This window comes from Haematobia irritans, chromosome 3, assembly GCF_050003625.1.
Source record: "Haematobia irritans isolate KBUSLIRL chromosome 3, ASM5000362v1, whole genome shotgun sequence".
In the NCBI taxonomy this organism is placed as follows: domain Eukaryota; kingdom Metazoa; phylum Arthropoda; class Insecta; order Diptera; family Muscidae; genus Haematobia; species Haematobia irritans.
In genome coordinates, this window is record NC_134399.1 from 52,201,672 (window position 1) to 52,225,457 (window position 23,786).

Consider the following 23,786-nt stretch of genomic DNA (forward strand, 5'->3'; position numbering starts at 1 on the left):
CCTTATTCTCCTGATTTAGCTCCCAGTGACTTTTACTATTTTTGAAAAACTAACTATTCTCTTTCAATGATAGGCTAAGAAGTTTCCGAACCGCCCTCGTAGGACAAAAAAATGCATTAAAAGTCTGTTTGACTGCTGCCAATAATTTTTTTGCAAAACCAGATCCTAAAACAAAATCTCGTTAGATTTTCGCACTAAATTTTGTTGTTGTTTTGTTTTGGTATTGCTTCATTCAGTGGACGGGAGAGGAAGTTTTTATTTGCAATCATATCACCATAAGTGCAAGTAATTCTTAAATTTTTTTATTAAACAAACAATTTATTGACAAACTGTATGTTTTTTTATTTAGTTACACAGAAAGAAATTTCCGTAGTTAAACTAACGATAAATTTGACATATTTTTATTGGAAAAAAATTAGTTGCGTGTAGTTAAATTTTATTATTTTTATCGAAATTTTCCACAGCTTAATGAAATCTTACTTTTTTTTAAGTATGTCTCAAAAATTGAATGAACTAAACATGAGTATAAAGTTCAATACCCGTACACATAAGTTCAATATGAACTCAAACAAATGAAAATTTTCGTACGATTCCCAAAAATAGTGAGAATGAACTACTATATGGTTAAAATGGTCATGATTTGGCGCCAATGATTTTCTTCTTTACTTTTGGTTAATTTTTTCTTCTATGAGATGATGTAATTTCGTGAACTGCAGTTAAAAAGTACAAAAGGGCATTAAAATTTCTTGGGTTTAACAATGCTTTGTGGTAATCACAAAATGTGGAGTAAAATTTAGTTCAATTTTCGTATAAAACAGTTCACTTTTTTTCGGTGTATGTATTATGTTATATCATTTATTTTTTACTTATTTTATTGAGTCTCATTACTAGCTTTTTATGTTAGTAATGCTATCTTACTCACGGAGTAGTTTTTTAGTCATGCTTATTATTATTATTTTTTATTGTTTCTTATTTTTAATTTTTTGAATTAATAATTAAATAAATTTATATATATTTTTTTCGTAATTTTAATAATTTTTTGTTAATTGTTTTAATTATTGTGTATCTGTTTGTTTCAAATTCGGTTAGTCAGTTATTAATACTATTTATGTTACTTTTTCTAGTTTTTAAGCCCATCATTTTTTTTTATAATTTATAATTGTTGCTATGTTTTTGTAGATTTGGAATCCGTATATAGCTCTGCGGCGTGGATTCGTCAAGAGAATAAATAAATAAATAAATAAAAATACCTACCATTTTCTCTCGTTCATCCTCTATCATACTGATAATTTCACCAAAATGTTCTAGGCTTTCACATATGACGAGCTCATCATCCGTTTGAGCCGTTCCAATACATTCAAAGTTAAAGTCTTTCAGAGAACACGCCAACTGTTTCATGCGATTAGATAACACTGCAAGAAAGAAAAACAAAACAAAAACATTAAAAGTCATGTATATTCTATTAAACTAAAAAACGATTGAATCAAAACTAAAAAGGTTATAGGTCTTTTGCAATACACTACACCTTAGGAAGTACACGGACGAAAAAGACTGTTTCATTAGTTCCGGTGTAAAAAATATATCTTTGGGACATAACATTTTTTGTAAATATAATATGTGTGGATGCAAACATATATTAATTTAAAAATTGTCTATAAACACATATGTGTTTTAGAGAGTAGAAAGAAAAACTAAAAATGGCGAATGAGAGAGATAACGAAAGATATCAACACAACACAGTGAGGCTAAAAGGCCAACATTAAGGAATATATTTTTTTATGAATAAATATATGGAGTATAAAATTCAAATAAATTATAAACATATTTTTTTATTTGCAATCCAACACAAATTTGACACCGTAAAAATATATGTGCCTAAGGTGAAACATAATCATATGATTGAACAATACAAACAATATTTTAATTGGACAAATCCTGAAAATATATACACTTGAAGCAGAATGTTTTTGGGAGTATATATTACAGAAGTGACTTTTTTAGGGAGTAGGATTTACCATGTCAGGCTCGATTACAAAAGGCCATGGAACACCAAAAGCATTTCTACTGGTAATATTTCTCAGTGCTTCTCTTATAGTGATTTCGATTGGTAAAAAATTGTGTTGCATACTACATCCTTTTGAGGTCTGAGAACAAGAAAAATCCGCTGGGGGCCAGATCTGGAGAATACTGTGGGTGGGGAAGCAATTCGAAGCCCAATTCATGAATTTTTGTCATCGTTCTCAATGACTTGTGGCACGGTGCGTTGTCTTGGTGGAACAACACTTTTTTCTTCTTCATATGGGGCCGTTTTGCCGCGATTTCGACCTTCAAACGCTCCAATAACGCCATATAATAGTCACTGTTGATGGTTTTTCCCTTCTCAAGATAATCGATAAAAATTATCCCAAAAAAACAGAGGCCATTACTTTGCCAGCGGACTTTTAAGTCTGTCCACGCTTCGGAGACGGTTCACCGGTCGCTGTCCACTCAGCCGACTGTCGATTGGACTCAGGAGTGTAGTGATGGAGCCATGTTTTATCCATTGTCACATATCGACGGAAAAACTCGGGTGTATTACGAGTTAACAGCTGCAAACACCGCTCAGAATCATAAACACGTTGTAGTTTTTGGTCATATGTGAGCTCGCGCGGCACCCATTTTGCACAGAGCTTCCGCATATCCAAATATTGATGAATGATATGACCAACACGTTCCTTTGATATCTTTAAGGCCTCTGCTATCTCGATCAAATTCATTTTACGGTCATTCAAAATCATTTTGTGGATTTTTTTGATGTTTTCGTCGGTAACCACCACTTTCGGGCGTCCACTGCGTTCACCGTCCTCCGTTCTCATTTCACCAAGCTTGAATTTTGCATACCAATCAATTATTGTTGATTTCCCTGGGGCAGAGTCCGGAAACTCATTATCAAGCCAAGATTTTGCTTCCACCGTATTTTATCAAAACACGAAATTCCTTTTTTTCACAATAACAAAAGTTGCTTCACAAAAGACGCTCTATCTCACAAACTAATTGACTTACAGACGTCAAATTTTGATACGAATCATTTGAAGGTTGGTACTATATAAAAATAATATGCATTTAATACTGGCGACGCCATCTATGTGTCAGACCGGGGACTTATCAACCAACCTGTTACATATATCAAGATTCCATATCCAAAACATAATATGCTCTAAGACATGTACCCCAAACATTTTATACTAGTTTTTGAGCACAATATGCACCACTTAAAATATTTGTATACCGAAACGTATGAAAACACCCTTCCGTTTAACTCTTTGAACATCCAGAAGTTGAATTTTCTTCCAATTTAACTGTAATATGGAATCGGTTTTTGTTTTTCTCCCATAAAGCGATGTGACAAATATTTGGGATTGTAAAACGAGTAGTGATATCAAATCCCTTTTTAGGGTTTGTATGCATAAGGAAAAAGGACAGATTTTTTATTACTACTGCAAATTTGAAGAATTTTTTCTATTTCGACAATTAGCAAAATTTTACAAAAAGTAATACATTACGCTTAATATTTTAGAGTATCAAGAAAATTTTTCTTTAAACTACACTCATAGAAAAAATCATGCACGGTGTGCTCATTTCAAAACGATTCGTTCATGAAAGTGAATCAACACACATGTGGTGTCAAACTGTGAACAGGCGGTGTCAATCTGACAACGATAAAATTACACCATGCGTTGTCAAAACAACAACCAGTGTTCATGATCTGAAAACGTTATGGTTACGACTTTATAAACAAAATGAAAAAAAAGATTTCCGCTAGCGTGACTCGAACCTGTGTTTTCTGCACCATACGCGTTAACAGTCGCCTTAGCACATTGCACCACCGAAGGAGTTGCCATAATAACGTCTAACGATTATTTTAAGACTTTTCATGGCCAAAGAAAAACGAATGCCGTTCATGAAATCGTGAACGCCCGTGGACGAAATTGTGAACATTCCGTTTTGATTTTTTGTGAACGTTTCCGTTTCATTTTGTCACCGTCCGTTCATGACTATGGAACGTAATTTTTTCTATTAGTGTAGGAACCAATCACATTAAAAAATCTGAACTTTTATAAAATTGCATTGTACTGTCTTTGTTATAATGACTGTTAGCTATTAAAATCACTTCCTGATTTTAAAGGAAGGGCATTTGACAAAAATTCTACAGCTTTAGAAGAAAATCAAATCCATGTATGTAAATAGTTATGAAAATATTTTTGTATTGACATTAATTTACCCAGCAAAAAATTTGGAAGTTCTTTAAAAGAACTTCCACAAATGCGCTCCCAATGATGTTCTTTATTTTAACTGCACAGGAAGTTCATTTGAGTCAATATTTTTATACCCTTCACCACTACTGTGGTGCAGGGTATAATAAGTTTCTGCATTTGTATGTAACGCCAAGAAGGAAAAGTCTGAGACCCATCGTTTAGTATACCGATCGTCTTAGAATTAAATTCTGAGTCGATTAAGTGATGTCCGTCTGTCTGTCTGTCTGTCTGTCCGTCTGTCTGTTGATGTATTTTTGTGTGCAAAGCACAGGTCGCAGTTTTAGTCCGATTGTCCTAAAATTTGGTATAGGGTCCTGTTTCGGCTCAAAGACGATCCCTATTGATTTTGGAAAAAATCGGTTCAGATTTAGATATAGCTGCCATATATATTTTTCACCGATCTGGTCATAATTGGCGTGTATATCAACCGATCTTCCTCAAATTCCGTACATCCGAATATTTTATTAGTCTCGAAAAACTTGCAAAATATCAGCCAAATCGGTTCAGATTTAGATATAGCTCCCATATATAGCTTTCACCCGATTTACACTCATTTGCCCATAGAGGCCAATTTTTTGCTCCGATTTAGTTGAAATTTTGCACAGGGAGTAGAATTAGCATTGTAGCTATGCGTGTCAAATTTGGTTGAAATCGGTTCAGATTTAGATATAGCTCCCATATATAGCTTTCGCCCGATTTACACTCATATGACCACAGAGGCCAATTTTTTGCTCCGATTTAGTTGAAATTTTGCACAGGGAGTAGAATTAGCATTGTTGCTATGCGTGCCAAATTTGGTTGAAATCGGTTCAGATTTAGATATATCTCCCATATATAGCTTTCGCCCGATTTACACTCATATGACCGTAGAGGCCAATTTTTAACTCCGATTTAGTTGAAATTTTACACATGGAGTAGAATTAGCATTGTAGCTATGCGTGCCAAATTTGGTTGAAATCGGTTCAGATTTAGATATAGCTCCCATATATATGTTTTTCTGATTTCGACCAAAATGGTCAAAATACCAACATTTTCCTTGTAAAATCGCCACTGCTTAGTCGAAAAGTTGTAAAAATGACTCTAATTTTCCTAAACTTCTAATGCATATATATCGAGCGATAAATCATAAATAAACTTTTGCGAAGTTTTCTTAAAATTGCTCCAGATTTAAATGTTTCCCATATTTTTTACTAACATTGTGTTCCACCCTAGTGCATTAGCCGACTTAAATTTTGAGTCTATAGATTTTGTAGAAGTCTATCAAATTCTGTTCAGATCGAGTGATATTTAAATGTATGTATTTGGGACAAACCTTTATATATAGCCCCAACACATTTGACGGATGTGACATGGTATCGAAAATTTAGATCTACAAAGTGGTGAAGGGTATAATATAGTCGGCCCCGCCCGACTTTAGACTTTCCTTACTTGTTATAATTCGCTTTTTTCATATTTTAATTAGAAATTTATTGTTTTTTTTTCAAATAGGTTAAAAACAAATTAAGAATTAATAAATTATCGAAACTTAGCCGAAACAATGTCAAATCCCTTCTAAAAAAATTGCGAATTTTTGAAAATATTTGATGACAAACGTTCCAGACAAGTGTTAAAATGCATTAAAAATCATAAATAAATCAAATTTGACACTTCCGGACCCAAAAATAACACTTTCACTACTTTTTTTGGCGACGCTTTTTTTGCTGGGTACTTACCCATGAATGCAATTTTTCTAAAGTTGAACGAAAGTCTTTAGGAACGTTGAATGTTGAATAATTTTAGTCTTAATAGCGATATCGATTCTAATAAAAAGTGGAAAATTTTCGAAAGCGGTTGCATTGCTTTTGTATACCTCAAAATTTTATGAATATTTTCTACCGTTACAGATATAAGAACCGAGAAGAGACATGATTTAAATAACGACATTTTGATTTCTATAGTACAATATCATTTACAATCAATTTTCACTAGTCCCAAATGTTCCCTTAGTCATTATAGTAGTCATTATATAGTATCTTCTTACAATACAATAATTCCTCGTTTTACGTCGTGATTGGTTCCGGAATTTGACGACGTTCATTGAGACGATGTAAACCGAATTAAAAATTGCTCATAATTAGGACATAGCATAGGAGTCCATTTAATTATGTATGTATTAAGTTCATAAACAAATGAAACACCGTAACGTTGTATACATATGGAAGGCGTTTCTGATAAAGTTAGCCAAAAAACAAATCGACCACGTAAATCGAAACAACGTAAACCGGGTCGACGTAAATCGAGGGATTGCTGTATTTGTTCGATATTCATTACATTTTTTGATGTAGGGAAATTGTGGGAAACTATTTGTAGGGCGTAGAAAAAAGGGGGTTTTGAATTTGCATAGGTTAGGTTAGATGGCAGCCCGATGTATCAGGCTCACTTAGACTATTCAGTCCATTGTGATACCACATTGGTGAACTTCTCTCTTCACTGAGTGCTGCTCGATTCCATGTTAAGCTCAATAACAAGGGTCCTCCTTTTTATAGCCGAGTCCGAACGGCGTTATACATTACAGTGAATTAGAGAAGCTTTGAATCCCTCAGAAATGTCACCAGCATCACTGAGGTGGGATAATCCACCGCTGAAAAACTGTTTGGTGTTCGCTCGAAGCAGGGGTCGAATCCACGACCTTGTGCATGGGAATTTTCAAATCCATCAGGCATCACTGAAGACGAGACAAAAAGCTACTTGACACTTCCATAATTGGTCAGCAATTGCAACTGATCACTAATGCACACAAAATTTTTTTCTGATTCAATCACGAAATTAATTGATCCAGTTAATTTTTTAATTGAAATGTCTTCAATCACAGAAACGATAGTATCAATTTAAAAAAATAATTGACAGCCAATTAAAAAATTAATTGATACTATTAATTTGTGTGATTGTTTTGTTTCAATTAAAAATTTGTTGAATCAATTAAATTTGTAATTGAATAGCTCAATTAAGATTTTAATGGGAAAAAAATCGCGGAATTTTTTTCTGTGTGGAGACTAAATAAAACACTTAGGCTATTTTGGAATGCAGCAAAACTTCCCATTACATCTCATTCGTAAATGCCATAAAAATGTCTGCTTCAAAAAACATTAACATGTAAATTATAATACATAAATAATTGTATTAAGTAATATTTGCTTGGTTTTTGTTTCTTTTTCATTTAACATTCAAAACATTTAGCGGTTGCATTAAAGTATATAATATTTTTGTCTTGCGTTTAATTTCTTTTTTATCGGTTGCAGCAATTTAGCTCTGCCAGTATTGACGCTAATTGAAAAATTATGTTCATAAAGGCACGAGTATGAATGAAAGAAGGAGGAATAGATGGATGAATAAAACGAAATGATGTCGCTAGCGTTGGATTACAATCTGGATTGAAATTACAACTGAAGTAATTGAGGTCATTACTTCTGTGGCAATTTGTAATAATCCACAATTTATTTGGTTAGAGATAATTAAACACCGTTTTGTTTTGAATGAAATCTAATTAATTTGCATTACCATATATTATTATTAAAGTCATATTGAATATCGAAGATTTTCTCATAATAACATAAAATGAAATTTTTAGACAAATAAAACACTCATTTGCTTTAAAGAATTCGAACGTGCATAGAAGACTTATTTCTCTTATAAACCTTATTATTCATTGAAGGTGTTTCGCTCTTAGAGTTAGGTGACTCAAAATGGGTATATTATCGTGAAAAATTTTGTTAGACTTGACTATAATAGTTCTGAAAAAATCTTCAAAATTAATGAAATCGTCTTTGAATTCGTTGACTTTTTGCATCTTGACTACACAGCTAAAAAGCGTTAAAAATAGGAGACTTTTTCCAATTTTTTTTTAAAGACTCTTTACCTTAAACATTGCATAATTTGTACATGAAGCCGAGTTTGATTTTGGAATTTTAATTTTTTGTTAACACGTATATGAAGTACTTTGATATTACATAAAAAGAGGCGCCAAAACGAATAAATTAAAATTTCTGTCCTAGTAGAAATATGCTAAACTTAAATTTAAACGAAAATTGCGTCTTAAATGTATCCTTAGTGCAATTATTCCTTTCTTTGGCTCGGAATTACTACCAAAATCTTTAGTTTAAAGACAAAAAAATCCATACAGAGTTAAACCTCTCTAAATTGTATCAGTTGTTTAGATTTCCGCAACGCGTTGCTACCGTTTACGACAATACTCCACCTCGTAAAGGAGACAAATGAACTAAGAGTGAAGAAACGAATCATTGGCGCCAAATCATTTACAGAATGTTAAAATAATGAAATTTTAATTAAAGAAAGTTTATAATCTTTGCTTCAATTTTTTTTTTAATTTAGGACATAAACTTTGGAATTGCGTCCCTGCGTTAAAGTCGTATGTCTAAGGCAAATTTTCCTTAAAGTAAAAAAAAACATTTTTTAATTAAAGAAATCGGCCTTAAATTAGCTGAAATATTGAATCCTTACATTTAAGATAAAACGTTTCAAATATATGCTAAGTCTTGTTTTGAGCATTTTGTATATGTGGTTTAGTTTTTTGGAATTAAGAAAATCGTTGTGACTTTTAAGTCCCACTACTATTTTGGGAATATTTTCTTCTGTTTTAGTTTACATTAAACTTATTTACACGATCATCGATTTTTTATCCCACTTCTAGTTCATAAAAATTTTGAAACATACTTGGGATAACGACAATTACGGAGGTCAATGGAAAATTTCGAAAACAAAAGTATAAAATTAATGTAATAAAAATAACTTAAATTTAACATCATCCTAACGATGGAACTTAGCAGTAATTGGCTTTACGTATACTAGATTTCATCAGAAGAGCTCCAGCTCAGCGTATTAAATCGTTCAAGTCTTTATTAAAATACTTTTCCCGAAACCCTGAAGCCGTATGGCAAATTCACTAACAAAGATGAAAATTGCAGCGGTTTGGTAAGGACTCTACTGTGTTGTAACACTCAGTTTCGGCCGGACACCAAAAAGTTTATAATCAATATTTTTCACGATAGGAGTATAAGAAGTCGTTAGAGTTAGGAGGTTCTACTTTAAATTCGATATCGTTATATAGAAGAAAATTTCAGTGAACTGATTTCAATTTGTCCTAAAAAATGTTCAATATTCGTGAAATCGTCCTTAAGTGCAGTATTTTTTTGTAACTTTATTATAAAGCCAAAATGTATTAAAAAATAGGAGGTATCTTTGAAAACTTTATGTTAAAGACGTTTCTATATAAAACATGGCGCAATTTACGGACAGACAGACAGGTTGGTCATAAGTTCCCAGAAACTAAAATTAGTTCAATATCAGCATTGAGATCAAAATCGTGCTATGGGAAGTTTTAAGATCTCAATAAGCAATTCATTGGGTTAAAGTTTAATGAGATTATGATAAAAATAAATCCGCGGTAATGAAATTTAACAAATCGATCGATTTATTAACTGTTGCGATGGGGTCAAGTGAAAAAGTTAATTAAGGTAAATGCGGCAAAATCCTCATTTTGATGTCTGAAGCATTATGATGATAATACGTATTTGGAAAAGCATTTATGCTCCCTATGAAATTCTTTAGTGGAGATAGTAAACATTGTTGAATGTATTCTGGAGAAACGTTTTGCTCTTGTCGAAAAAAACTTTAAAACAATATGTGAACTGCAGGATAGTTCATCATACGTTAAAAAAATTACTTGGATCCAAAGATTTTGGCCTTCTCTTAAGGATTTTCGTATTTATTCCAAGTCAAAGATGCTGATTCTACAAAATAAAGACATTTGTTAAATCTAGGTTCTATAAAATTAAAATTAGATACAGATTTCATTTATTGATTTTTCAATTTCTTTTTGCGATACATTAATAAATTTATTCACGTACAAACAAATGCCGCTTCAAATCCAAATTATAACAGACTTCAAAATAAACAAGTATATACGGCCGTAAGTTCGGCCAGGTCGAAGCTTATGTACCCTCCATCATGGATTGCGTAGAAACTTCTTCTAAACACTGCCATCCACAATCGAATTACTTAAGTTGCGGTAACGCTTGCCGATGGCAAGGTATCTTAAAACCTCCTAACACCATCTTCTAAATTGTATGTAAGTCCATACGTGGTATATATTAAATCAGAAAAGATCGATCCAATACGTATATAATTCAGTTTGACAAAGTAGACATAAAATTTTGACAAAATTTTCTACAGAAATAAAATTTTAACAAAATTTTCTATAGAAATAAAATTTTCACAAAATTTTCTATAGAAATAAAAATTTTGACAAAATTTTCTATAGAAAGAAAATGTTGACAAACATTTCTACAGAAATAAAATTTTAACAAAATTTTTTATAGAAATAAACTTTTGACAAAATATTCTATAGAAATAAAATCTTGGTAGATTATTTTTGGCTCGAGTGGCAACCATGATTATGAACCGAATTACATTTTAACAGAATTTTCTATAGAAATAAAATGTTGACAAAATTTTCTATAGAAATAAAATTTTGACAATGATGAAAATTTTATGATGAACCGAATAAAATTTTAACAAAATTTTCTCTAGAAATAAAATTTTGACAAAATTTTCTATAGAAATAAAATTTTTGACAAAATTTTCTATACAAATAAAATTTTGGTAGATTATTTTTGGCTCTAGTGGCAACCATGATTATGAACCGATATGGACCAATTTTTGTGTGATTGGACCAATTTTGGTATGGTTGTTAGCGACCATATACTAACACCACGTTCCTAATTTGAACCGGATCGGATGAATTTTGCTCCTCCAAGAGGCTCCGGAGGTCAAATCTGGAGAACATTTTATATGGGGGCTATATATAATTCTGGACCGATATGGACCAATTCTGGCACGGTTGTTAAAGATCCGGATCGGATGAAATATGCTTCTCTTAGAGGCTCCACAAGCCAAATCTGGGGATCGGTTTATATGGGGGCTATATATAATTAAGGACCGATATGGACCAATTTTTGCATGGTTGTTAGAGACCATATACCAACATCATGTACCAAATTTCAGCCGGATCGGATGAAATTTTCTTCTCTTTGAGGCTCCGCAAGCCAAATCTGGGGATCGGTTTATATGGGGGCTATATATAATTATAGACCGATGTGGGCCAATTTCTGCATGGTTGTTAGAGACCATATACCAACACCATATACCAAATTTCAGCCGGATCGGATGAAAAATGCTTCTGTTAGAGGCTCCACAAGCCAAATCTGAGGGTCCCTTTATATGGGGGCTATACGTAAAAGTGGACCGATATGGCCCATTTTCAATACCATCCGACCTACATCGATAACAACTACTTGTGCCAAGTTTCAAGTCGATAGCTTATTTCGTTCGGAAGTTAGCGTGATTTCAACAGACGGACGGACGGACATGCTTAGATCGACTCAGAATTTCACCACGATCCAGAATATATATACTTTATGGGGTCTTAGAGCAATATTTCGATGTGTTACAAACGGAATGACAAAGTTAATATACCCCCATTCTTTGATGGAGGGTATAAAAACGTTTTCATAATTAAAAACAAAAAAACGTTTCAACCAAAGATGCAATATCCTCAGAATAAGTCTAAGCCTATCTTTTTATCTTCAATCTAAAAATTCAATATCTTAAGTAATTTAACAAAATTTCTTTAAATTAAAAACGAGTTTCTTTACTTTATGAAAAATTTGCCATATTTCCAAGATATACGACTTTAATTTCGACATTGATTTCGAGTTTGAATTTTGCTCAAAAATGAGCTGAATGAACACTTTTTAAAGAACCGGGCGACATGACAACTCCGCTCACAAGTACCAATATATGAGCAGCCCTTTTCAAAAACTCGTCGAACTGTTCAATAAAATGAGGGTTGTTTTGAATTTTGTATACATAACTGAGATGCCATTGCAAACTTTAAACATTTTCCCGGTAAAACGATTGGAAACAAAAATATTGATACAAAATGTCCTTCTATGATCAAAATTATAATATAAAGCATAGCAACAATGACCAGTGAAGATAAGCTCCTCTTTAAAGTTTTATGTTCTCAAGTTAATGTTGAACCTGATGCAGCCGACATACACTTTAAAATAGAGAGGGGGTCACGAATTAAAGTCCTTTTCGCTCTAGGACGCTTAGTTTAGGAGATATGGGCAAAAGAAGTTTTTCATATAAAAATTTCAATTTTTTTAGGTTTTGGGTGGATTTTTAAAATTTTTTGGGGGTGGTCACGAATTAAAGTCCTTTTCGCTCTAGGACGCATATTTAAGGAGATATGGGCAAAATAAGTTTTTCATATAAAAATTTAAATTTTTTTAGGTTTCTTCCATTCCAGCGCCATGTACAAATGTCTTAAAAATTTGGAAAGATAAAAAATATGAAATGCAAAAAATATATCCACTTAGTAATATCTGTTTCGCTGTTCCACCAACACAAATCGCTTAGTTAGTTTTTTTTGCTTTACTTTTATTGTTTCAATAAAAACAAATTAATTATAAATATATGTACATAGTGGCTTAATATCGTGGTTTAATACTTAAATTACATAAAATCAGACCTCACAACCTGCTTGCCCGTCTCCGTTTATTTCATTTGTATTTCAACTTAAAAAATACAAATATGGCATCACCAATTTCAATTTGTGTCACACATACAACTACACACAAAATTTTTTTCTGATTCAATCACGAAATTAATTGATCCAATTAATTTTTTTATTGAAATGTCTTAAGTCACAGAAATGATAGTATCAGTTAAAAAATTGATTGAAAGTAAGTTAAAAAATTAATTGATCCAATTAAAATGTTAATTGATGCAATTAAAAAATTAATTGATACTATTAATATTTGTTTCAATTAAAAATTTTGTTGAATTAATTAAATGTTTAATTAAATATTTTTTGCAACTCAATGAAGACTTTAATCGGAAAAATTTTCGTGAAAATTTTTTCTGTGTAGGGCTCCGAGGGCAAGAGCTGGCAAACAGAGCAGCCCGTTTTTAAAGTGCTGAGCCGAAGCTACAGAGCCATTTCGATTACTGTTTATATTTATCCTTTAGATTTGAGTTTTGAACATTTGATGCTAGAAGAAAAATTCGAATTTATTCGTTTTTTTCTTCATGCGCTATTAGTTTTGTAAAAACTTCAATTACCAAATTCATGCTCACTTCAAGTAGAAGTTGTGCTATGTTTTAAGTAGAACACGACTTTAAAATAAATTGTTGATAGACATCTCCTATTTTTGAACGATTTTTTGCTTTGTATTCAAGATGATAAAATGAAAAGAAATTTAATTTTAAATTATTTTTGAAAATTATTAAAGCCAAGGTGACCTTCCTTAGTCGAAGCAAATTTTCATACGTGTTGAGATGCCCATTTTTAAGTCGAATGACTTAACTATAAAAGGACAAAACTACTTCATTGAAATGTTTATCGAATTTTGGACAAGGAAGAATGGTTTATATTAGAGAAATGCGTCGTCTATGCTAAGCCAAATTTTTTAAGGACACGAAATCATTGGCTATTTTCAATGTGGCTGGACTATCTGCCATGTGGCTTGGTCGCACTATTCGGACCGCAGAACACTCAAAAAAGGGGGCTCCAATGCCAACTGAACTTTATGTTAGTTCATGACGATTAGTTGATTTTAGGTAAATGTTGCAATTTTGTAATTTTGCATGTGAGTAAACGTTCGTTATTTAAAAAAATGTTTGCTTACTTTAATGACGTGAACAAAAAATAAAAACAAAAAATCTATACAAATAAAGTGCAGAATTGGGAGAAGTTTTCTTAAATTGAGTTCATAAGTATATCAAGTGAGTAAATTTTATAAAGATCGTACCTGCCTTGAACTTCGTACAGCGCTAGACATTTTAAAAATGTGTAAACCCAATTTTCTCCTACAACATTTTTTAACAATACGAGTAGAAAAAAATTATTATTTTTAATACATTTTTTAGTAAATGAGTACTCAATATTTTCAATACCAGTTTTTCCTTCTTCTGGCGGTAATCAAATTGACCGATGGGAAGCAAAATGCATGACTTCTTTGAAAATATTAATTCAATTTTTGGAAAATCGTTTTATCAGCAAAACCTTAAAAAAAACTTTTAAGAAAGTGAAAAATGTATCAATTTCCTAAGCAGGTTTGCATTTGAAAAATTTTGCATTAGGTGTTGGTGGGAGCGTTTCAAATTTAAAGAATCACATGGAATACCAAACATCCAACTGTTAATTGGAGACAACGTTTCATGCGAATAGTATGGATAATAAATCGTTGACTTCAGCTAGTTCAAACCTATTTCAACATTGGATCTCATGGTAAAAATGATCGCTAAATATTTGCACCCACTGCAGAGATGGTCTATATCAAACTTTTATTAGGTTTGCGACTGTCGCAAAGTTGTAAACGTCACATTCGCGTCGTAAATGCAGAAAAAGTAACAAACGTCGAAAATTCAAAATATTTCAGTCTCGTCGGCTGGGCAGCAAATTCGATGATATCCAAGATGATGGTATGTTCAAAGTAGTTTCCGTTCTCAGGAGTGTTATAAACGGATTTAAAAAAGAAGAAGAGAATAGACTTATTTCAATGGAAGACTTCAAGCCAAAATTACTACGTCCTACTCGATGGTGCAGTAAACGTGACGATCCGTACACGCTCATATTCATATTAGCCTTCGACAAAATCCTGCAGAAACTGACAGCGAAGAAAAACCACCAGTTAAGAGTGAATTTTATAAATTCACTTTTTCACATATTAGAGCCAATTTCCATACTAAATAAAGATTGTCAAAACTCTAGCTAGTCATTCGCTAATGCAACGAAAGCTTGGATGAACATTATGAACCACGAAAAATCCGAGTTTTCAACAAATATAATGTAACAGTATATTTTTTACATCCATTTTATCGGGGAGCCAAACTAAATTAAAAAATATTTAACATTTTTCTACGTTTTTTACATACATATTATACCGTCGTAAATGTATGTCGCAAAAGTCCCAGTTTGCGACAGCCCAACCCTGATCCACTGTAACAAGGTAGAAAATTATGGATTTTAAAAATTTGCCAATGGCAAGAATCAGTAAAACACAATGCCATCTAGATATTCCTTAGCAAAAAAAAAAAATGCCGAATAGTGAATACGAAATTGGCGCTTAAAACTTGAATGATTGGTGGATATCTGATTCTAACGAGACTCATTTATTTAAAACAGTACATTTTGTAACACTAGAGTAAAACTGGAGAATATAATCCGCTTTTCTAAACTGTTTTTAAATTAAAAAAGAGACATTTTGAGTTTATCATTAAAAAAAAATATTATTAAAAATTACACACAATGTCTTCTTTTAATTTTCGTTTTTATAAAAGTAACGAGCAGTCAAAGTAATTAAAAGGTACAACACTAATATACAACATATTTGAATTGAAAAAAAAAATTGTGTCCAACTTTTAATAAATTGTCGAATTAGCTTTTTAAATTATTAAATTGTGTTTTTTATGAAAAACGGTTATGCCGGTTATTTGTTTCAACAAAAAAATCCGTCCACCTATTATAAAACCGAATCGTTCGTTTTCAAATACGACCAAAAATATTTTTTTTTATTAGACTTTATAATTCTAATCAGAATCCCTAACACAGTTACCGTTTGACTTATGGCCAATGATTTCATTATCCTTTTGTACGTATGTAGCCACCTCAATGTTACGGTTTTTGAAATCTCGCAGCACTTCAACATATGTTTGAAATTTCTTGGAATACGTCCAACAACAATGATGACAACAATAAAATGACCAGACGATTGAAGGAATGAAGTCAAAAAAGAAATGAAAAAATGAAGAAAAAAGGTAAGCAAGACAAACGAATATTTTATGGAAGCTGGGCTTCTCATTGATTGTTTGTTTTTATTTTATGCTCTCAGCTTATGATGTAGTCATCGTTGTTCTTAACACTTCTGACCCAATTTCTGCGATTGAAATTTGTTTTTTTTTTTTTTAAATTCTATGCTCGTCCATTAGTTGGTTCTGGTTGATTGTTTGTTCATATTTTGAAGCTCAAGCGAAGTTTCCTATTAGGTTAAATATTTCTTTTGTTAATATTTTTATTGTTGGAGGTTTCTGCATTACAGGGTAGAACAAAAGACTGTCTACAAAATTTTGAAAAACAAACTTTAATAATAGCTAATCGGTTTGTAATTTACGATGTCGTTAAATACGAAATTATTACACTTCTGCTTTTTATAGGATGGGGGTATAGTAACTTTGAAATTCTGTTTGTATTTAACACATCGAAATATTGGTCTCAGCACCCACAAGGGGTCGTGGTGAGATTCTATTTAATTATATTTTAATTCATGAAAATATTTTCCTTCCTTCCAAAAATTTTCCTTCCTGGTGGGTTCAGTGTCTACGAAACGTACGAAACGAACGAAACAAGCTATTCACTTCAAGTTCCCATATAAAACAATTTCCAGATTTGACTTCTGGAGTCTCTTGGAGAAGCAAAAAAACATTCGATACAAAAAGTGAACTCTATATTTCACTAAAGCCATTTTAACTTTATTTAGTTCATGGAAATATTATGTTTGGAGAAAGTTTCATTTACTCTCATAATTTTTGCGTACGTTAGATAAATGTACTAAAAACGGGAAAAAAATTATACACAAATTAAGCATAAAGACTTGCTAAATTCGTATTTCTTACAAAATGGTTCATTATTTCTTTAAATTTTACTACAAATGCGTCCATCATGAACTTCGTATGTCACTAAAGACAGTAGAAGCCTCCTCACGCATACGGTATCTATCCATGTCTTCAACTTTGGCATTTCCCTCGACTTCGCAAGAGGATCCGCTTACTTCTGATTCAGACAGAGGCTTGTCCATTTCTGAATCCTTTAGCTGATCGTTTTTATACACCTTCATTTGGATATAATGAAAGCCATAACATACACGGCCCTGAGACTTTGCTAGATGTGGCAAAGACTGAGTGTTCAATATAAACACTGCATGCCGTCTTGGCCCATCCACTTCATCCAAACGGCCAACCTTCCAGTCAGCTGTTGGAAGATCTGGATTGCATTGTTTCAGTCTATTTAAAATAGATTCAGGGTCAGGAGGGTTTGCAGGTATCCACGCATGTGCTCTTGGTTTAGCCGGTATGTCTTTCTTCTCGACTAACTCTAGAGCAGCTCCTTCCCAAACTTCACCAATTAGTATCAGAGCAGCTTTAAAACATTCTATAGACCTCTGGTCCTCAAATGCGACTAGCTTAAATCGTCCTTGATACCAACCAGCCTCTTGGTGTCGAGGATCTGGGCCGGGAATCTTTTCCAGCACCTGTGAGTAGACGCCAGACAAAGCATTCTCAATTTCCCCCCATTTTTGCTTTGGAACCATACCGTCCAATGCTCCTTTATTAATGATAGCCATCACAAGGCTGTCTTTAGCAACTGAGGCAAACGATCGTTGATCCCTTTTGGAGGATGGCAGCTCATCCGGTGACCGTTCCCTTTTTCCAGCCTCAAGAATTCCTTGAGCCCATTTTAAGGAATCGCTTTGTTTAGCCGACAACGTGCTTGGGTCGACTCATCCTAATTTCTTTAGGATAAACAAAGCATTTCTGCGTTCTTTGAATCTCTTTCGTGAGGGATTACCTCCTTTTGATGCCGTTACCTTGGAAAAGGTCCGACTTGTCAAATTGTCGCCACCTGTCGACCCGTCTACAGGTCGACTAATTGGGCCTAACTCTTGGTCATTGCCCAAATCTATAACTCCAGTCGATACTCGTCCACTGGGCCCTGAAGTTAGCAACCCAGTGGATGTCTTTGAATTTCTCTGCATGGTGGCCTAATATCCCACCACACTTGAAATTCGTAGTAGGTACTTATTACGATGATTTTATCCGCTATTAAAAAACACGTCCGTTCTGTTCGACGGTCATATTGGCAATCAATTTCGAGAATGTTGCACCTTTTTCCCCAATCGAAATCGCCATAAGATTAGGGTTTTCTTTTTCCCGGACTTTTTCCATTTCCGGGAAAGCCGGATTTTTTTTTCAAATTTCCCGGGATCCCGGTCAAAAGGAAACTTGTTTTGATGTAGCATATATTTAGACATTTCAATAAATTAGAAATCGCCTAAAGCTACGGTTATAAGGCGCTGTCTGGATAACTAACAATGTATATTATGTATATTATACTAAAATAAGTAATATTTGGTAATAACATAATACAAAAAGCTTGTACAATGGTCACAATGGACAGTCTCTTCGATATAGTGGGAATTTTTTGCAACATTATAAATTGTATGGATAGGAGAATGCAATTTCCAAAGTAATTGAAAATATTTACTTAAATTATTTCATTGCATACTTTATTTTTTCTAAACAAAAATACCAAAAACAATTAAATTATATATTCTTCTCTACTTAGGCCAAAATATACCCCATACACATGAGACTCAAAATCTGCTCAAAATGGAACTCCCCTATTTATAAAGAAAATGACAGTTGAAAATAGTTAAAGTGGATTTTGGAAGTAATGAGAATAATGATTTACCAAATGGTACTAGGTTAGGTTAGGTTAGTTAACCTAACCTACCAAATGGTACTAATACTGGTATTTATCCGTCATTTTATAAATACTGCAAAGAACCGCTTTCACGAGAATTCCCGCACTTAATTCCCGGGAAAGACACGGCTCCTTATTCTCCTGCTTTCGGAGTCCTATGACCAAAGTGTCAAAACGAATGAACGGCATTGAAAAAAGGATCTTTTGAACTCAAAAAGTGTATGTGACATAAAATGGATTTGGTGATGCTATATGTGTTTTTTAAATTGAAAAACAAATGAAATCAATATAGACCAGAGCTTCCCAACCCAATTTGCTTCGAAGCAATGAATTTAACATGGGCTTGCCATAGAACGGATGTCCACCATTTCAACAGCCGTTGCACTGAATCACTTCTTAAGGTGTGAACCGAATTCAGTGTTTTGAATGTGAATTAAAAATTTTGCGATATTTTGCCAAGTAAATAATTTTTAAAATATTTTATGGTTTGTAATGCAATCTAACGTTTGACAATATTTTTAAAAACCCGCAATTTTTCTAGAATGTATTAAGCATTTTTTGCGACGAAATTTAAATAATGTGTTTTTAATCTATTGAAAGTTAAAGTTAAGTTAAAATTACCCATTAAAAATACGAAAAAAGCGAGTTATAAAACAAATGAATTAAAAGGAATTACTATGCAGTTAAAATAAAGAATGACATTCGGAGGGCAACTTTTATATTTTTTGCAGGGTAAGGTCAACTTAGTTTTACTAACTCTAAAAAATTCTTGAAAATTAACGAAACTGTCTTTAAACTTTGTTGGCTTTTTGCATCTTGACTACAAAGCAAAAAAAAAAACATTCAAAATTATGAAATGTCTTTCAAAACTTTATTTTAAGGAGTCGAATCCGAATTTGGAAATTTAAGTTTTCGTTAACACGTTTTTAAAGGACTTTGATAGCACATGAAGAAAAAAGCGGACATTATTTACTTGGCACAATATCACAACATTTTTTAATTCAAATCTAAAACACTGAAATCGGATCACATCTTAAGAAGTGATGCGAATTTAGTGCATCGTCTGTTGAAATGGTGGTCATCCGTCATATGACAAGCTGATGTTCAATTCATCGCTTCTGCGCCAATTTTGCACCACTTTCGGATACAAAAAGAACATTCTCACTACTGTTTGGTCGATGTCGGTTTACCGTGTAGTTCATGACTGACTTTAATGGTCATTTCCTAAACTTTTCCGATTCCTCACCCACGGTGCAAGAGTTATTGGGTCGTTTAGCGTCTGTTGGGTGTCAAATGAAAGCACACCAATACAAACATTCTCTATCATATGCACACATTCCGAGAGTCAACAACAATGTCCAAAGCTAATTAATTGCTTGAGACAAACGAATCAAATGTTGTCTATTAGAGGTGTGCACGTGACATGAAATTGTCGTGACTCACGCGTGAGTCGTGAGTCACGCTGGCGGCAACGGCGTGAGTGTGCGTGATTAACCAACCAAATGTCGTGCGTGAGCGTGAGTCACGAAAATAATATCTCCGTGAGTGTGCGTGAGTACGAATTTCGGAAAAACACGCTCACGAAAATAATCCCGCTGACGAACATAAAATGCTTACGATTTGAATTCATTTATAATTTTAGTGACATCCTAGGTGGTAAGATTTTTATAACACAAACGATTTTAACCATACTCATGTTTTCAGTCAGGTTCTAAAGGAAAATCACTCATAAAATTATTCGTGAGTCACGATATTTTTCGTGAGTCACGACATTTAAAAGATTTTCGTGTGTGAGTGTGCGTGAGTACAAATTTTCTTTTCGTGAGTGTGCGTGAGCAAAATATCACTCACGTGCACACCTCTATTGTCTACCCCACAAAGAGCACCAGTTTCAAAGAGAGCAGTCAACAACAAAGACAGTTCATTAAAAATGGGGGGAGAGGGCGGTAATATTTTGTGGTGTTTGTTCTCAGTGTAGTCCTCTTAAACTCTAATTGACGTTTGCTTAAGGGATTAGCTTTGATTGATTAACGCTCTTATGTGGGGCGTTTAGTCTTGTCGGGGAAATGTTTGTTGTAGGTAAGAGATTTTAGGATGAAAATGAAACTTGACCCAATTTTATTGTTTCTTTAAAGATAAACATTGTTGAGGGAGTAAATAATCGAATGGATTAACTTTATTCTCAAAATTCATCAAGAAGGTCATAGCAAGTAAAAACGGGGCTGAGTAGGATGAAGTAGAAGCTCTTGTACCCTACTCCATTTGAAGGCGTAGCCGAGGCTATCAATTTACAAATCCCCCAAATATCAAACTTCATTCCGGCCAAATCGGACATAAAATTCAGTTTTGAAATGATAAAGAAATACAATCGTGAGATTGGTCCATACACGCACCGAAAAAACATGTTTGGACATGGTTGCCGCATCCATTTAATGCTTATATAGAGCACGTAATTATCGCGAAAACCATATATTTTGGCCTTGTAAAAAAAGTATTTCCAGCGGAGAAAAATATATGTTGGCAATAAGCGTTTAAATGGTTCTCAAATGCCGCAAACATGTTCTATTATTTAAATGATAGAATTTGAGACCATTATATGGTCGGGAAAATCATGTACCTGACCATTTCATTGTTTTCCTTTTTTACAGAGAGAAAAGTATTTTTATAGGTTACGTATAGACATGTCTAGAACCATTACATGGCCATAAAGACCATGTACATTGTTTTAGTGACCATTTAATTTTTTTGCGGCGAAAAGAATTTTATAAAAACATTGAGCACGTACACACGATTTTCAATTTGCGCGTCAGTCGTGTGTTGATTGTTTCTTGGAATGGACGGAGAATACGGACTTACTGTGTTTTGTGTTTATTTACTCAGAAGTGGCACGTGGTTTTATGTGAACACAAAAAAGGAAAGTGTAATTGAAAAAAATGCACCTGTTTTTTGTTCTGTATTTTGATATATGGTATAATTTATTTTTATTTGCAGTTACATGATGTCTGCATTGGTACATTTGATGGGCACGATGTAAATATGGAATAATTACTTATTGTTGAAATTGAAAAAGAGAGTGTGTAAAAATATATGATGTTTGCTTGAACTGCATTATAAATACAAATAAACAATGAAGTTTATAAACAAATAAAAACAAATAATAAAGTTAATTTTGTGTTTTCTTTTCTCAAGTGGCATCCTTTTTTCGACGACGAAAAAGGTTTTTTTCATAAAGATCAAAACAATTTAGGTTGTGACCACACGGATGAAAAAGGCTGTTTTTCATATGTTTGGCTATAAACATTATATGTTTGGAACACAAATTTTTAAACACAATATTTTTGAGTGCAAGCATATAATGTTCATAAACCAGCATAACATGTTTGGGACATATATGTTAATATGTTAGAACATATTATGTTTGGGACATAAAATGTTTGTAAATATAATATGCTTGGATGCAAACATATATTAATTTAGAAATAGCCTATAAACATATATGTGTTTAGTAGCTTGGAGCGCTATTTAACAGGGAGCGATATTGAATTAAGTTGGTGGTTGTTGCTTGTTATTACAAAATTAACATTTCAATTTTCCTTGGGCAATTGATCAGCTACTTCTTTGATCCTTACAAACTGTGTGGTCCGCTGTTCGAATCCCCGTCCGGCAAAAGGTAAAATTAAAATAAAAAAAATCATACAATTGAATAATTTCTTCTACAATGTTTGTATTACAGAAAAGGTGCTAAGAACTAAAAAATCTCGTGGAAGTGAGAAAGATGTGGGGGAATATACAATTGGGCAGAAACAAAATTTTGAGCATTCAGGTCGAAAACCTATGTTGTTAGCACCTATATTACCTGTTTATTTTCATAATTCGTTATGATTGTAAATATATAAATAAATAAAATTTTGAGCACAATATTGTTTGGGAGAATTTTTTTTAAGCATATAATATTTTTGGGTGCAAAATGCTTCCAAACATATTATATGTTCACATAATAACATATTGTTTTTTGGAAGACAACATTATTGAATTTGGATGCAAAAATACAAAATGTTTGGAAGTTAGACTACCCAAACATATATTGTTTAGACTAATATGCTTTCAAACATATTATATATTGGAAGAGATCAAACATATAAATGTTTGAGCAATACCCAAAAATGTATATGCTTGAAGCAAAATATGTTTGGGAGTATATGTTACAGAAGCGATTTTTTATGAGCGTGCATGTTCTTTTAACTGGAAGAAAAACATTTTTGACGAATACCATAACATTTTAGATCGTGACCATTGCCTTTTAATGGAAACAAATTATATTTTATCAATATAATAACATTTTAGATGAGGACAATTTTATTTTTCTTAGAACCATGTTCACTGAGCCAATATGGTTGCCGGTGAATTTGTTACATGGTTGCCGCAAAAATAGCTCCTATCATATTATTTTGCTCTTCGAATATGATAGTGACAATCATGTTTCTTCTCTGCGTGTAAATTCGATAAATGTTACAAAGGAGCGCAAGTATTTCAACATAATCACGAATATGTATGCTTGAGTTGTACACGCGGCATGAAATGACCGGACTGATGAAAATTTTTGTGGCCCATGTAATTTAAACTAAATGCGCGCGTGCACGAATTTGTGGCCAAATCACACTCGAATCTTGAGGTCGATTTATATACTCCAACCACCGTTTGTTTTTTTCAGTTACAAAAAAAATACATTTAGTTAAGACAATTTGACTTTAAAGAAAAAATTATCTCCATTATATGTCAACGTTGATCAAGCACAAAAAATCGAATCACAGAAATTGGCTACTTTTGTACTTTTTTGTATGGAGAAGTCTCCTTTGGGCTTGGTTCTGAAAGTAGGTATATATAACAAA

At 32.9% G+C, this 23,786-nt stretch overlaps 1 protein-coding gene across 4 annotated transcripts in view; it reads right to left on the reverse strand.

Moving 5' to 3' along the window:
• Graf (GTPase regulator associated with FAK) overlaps nt 1-23,786 on the reverse strand; it is a 365,913-nt gene that overhangs the window by 93,647 nt on the left and 248,480 nt on the right. For all 4 annotated transcript variants that reach the window (XM_075302144.1, XM_075302145.1, XM_075302146.1 and 1 more), the window contains exon 3: nt 1,255-1,412. In XM_075302144.1, coding sequence (XP_075158259.1) covers nt 1,255-1,412 — 158 coding nt within the window. The remainder of the gene's footprint in view (nt 1-1,254; nt 1,413-23,786) is intronic.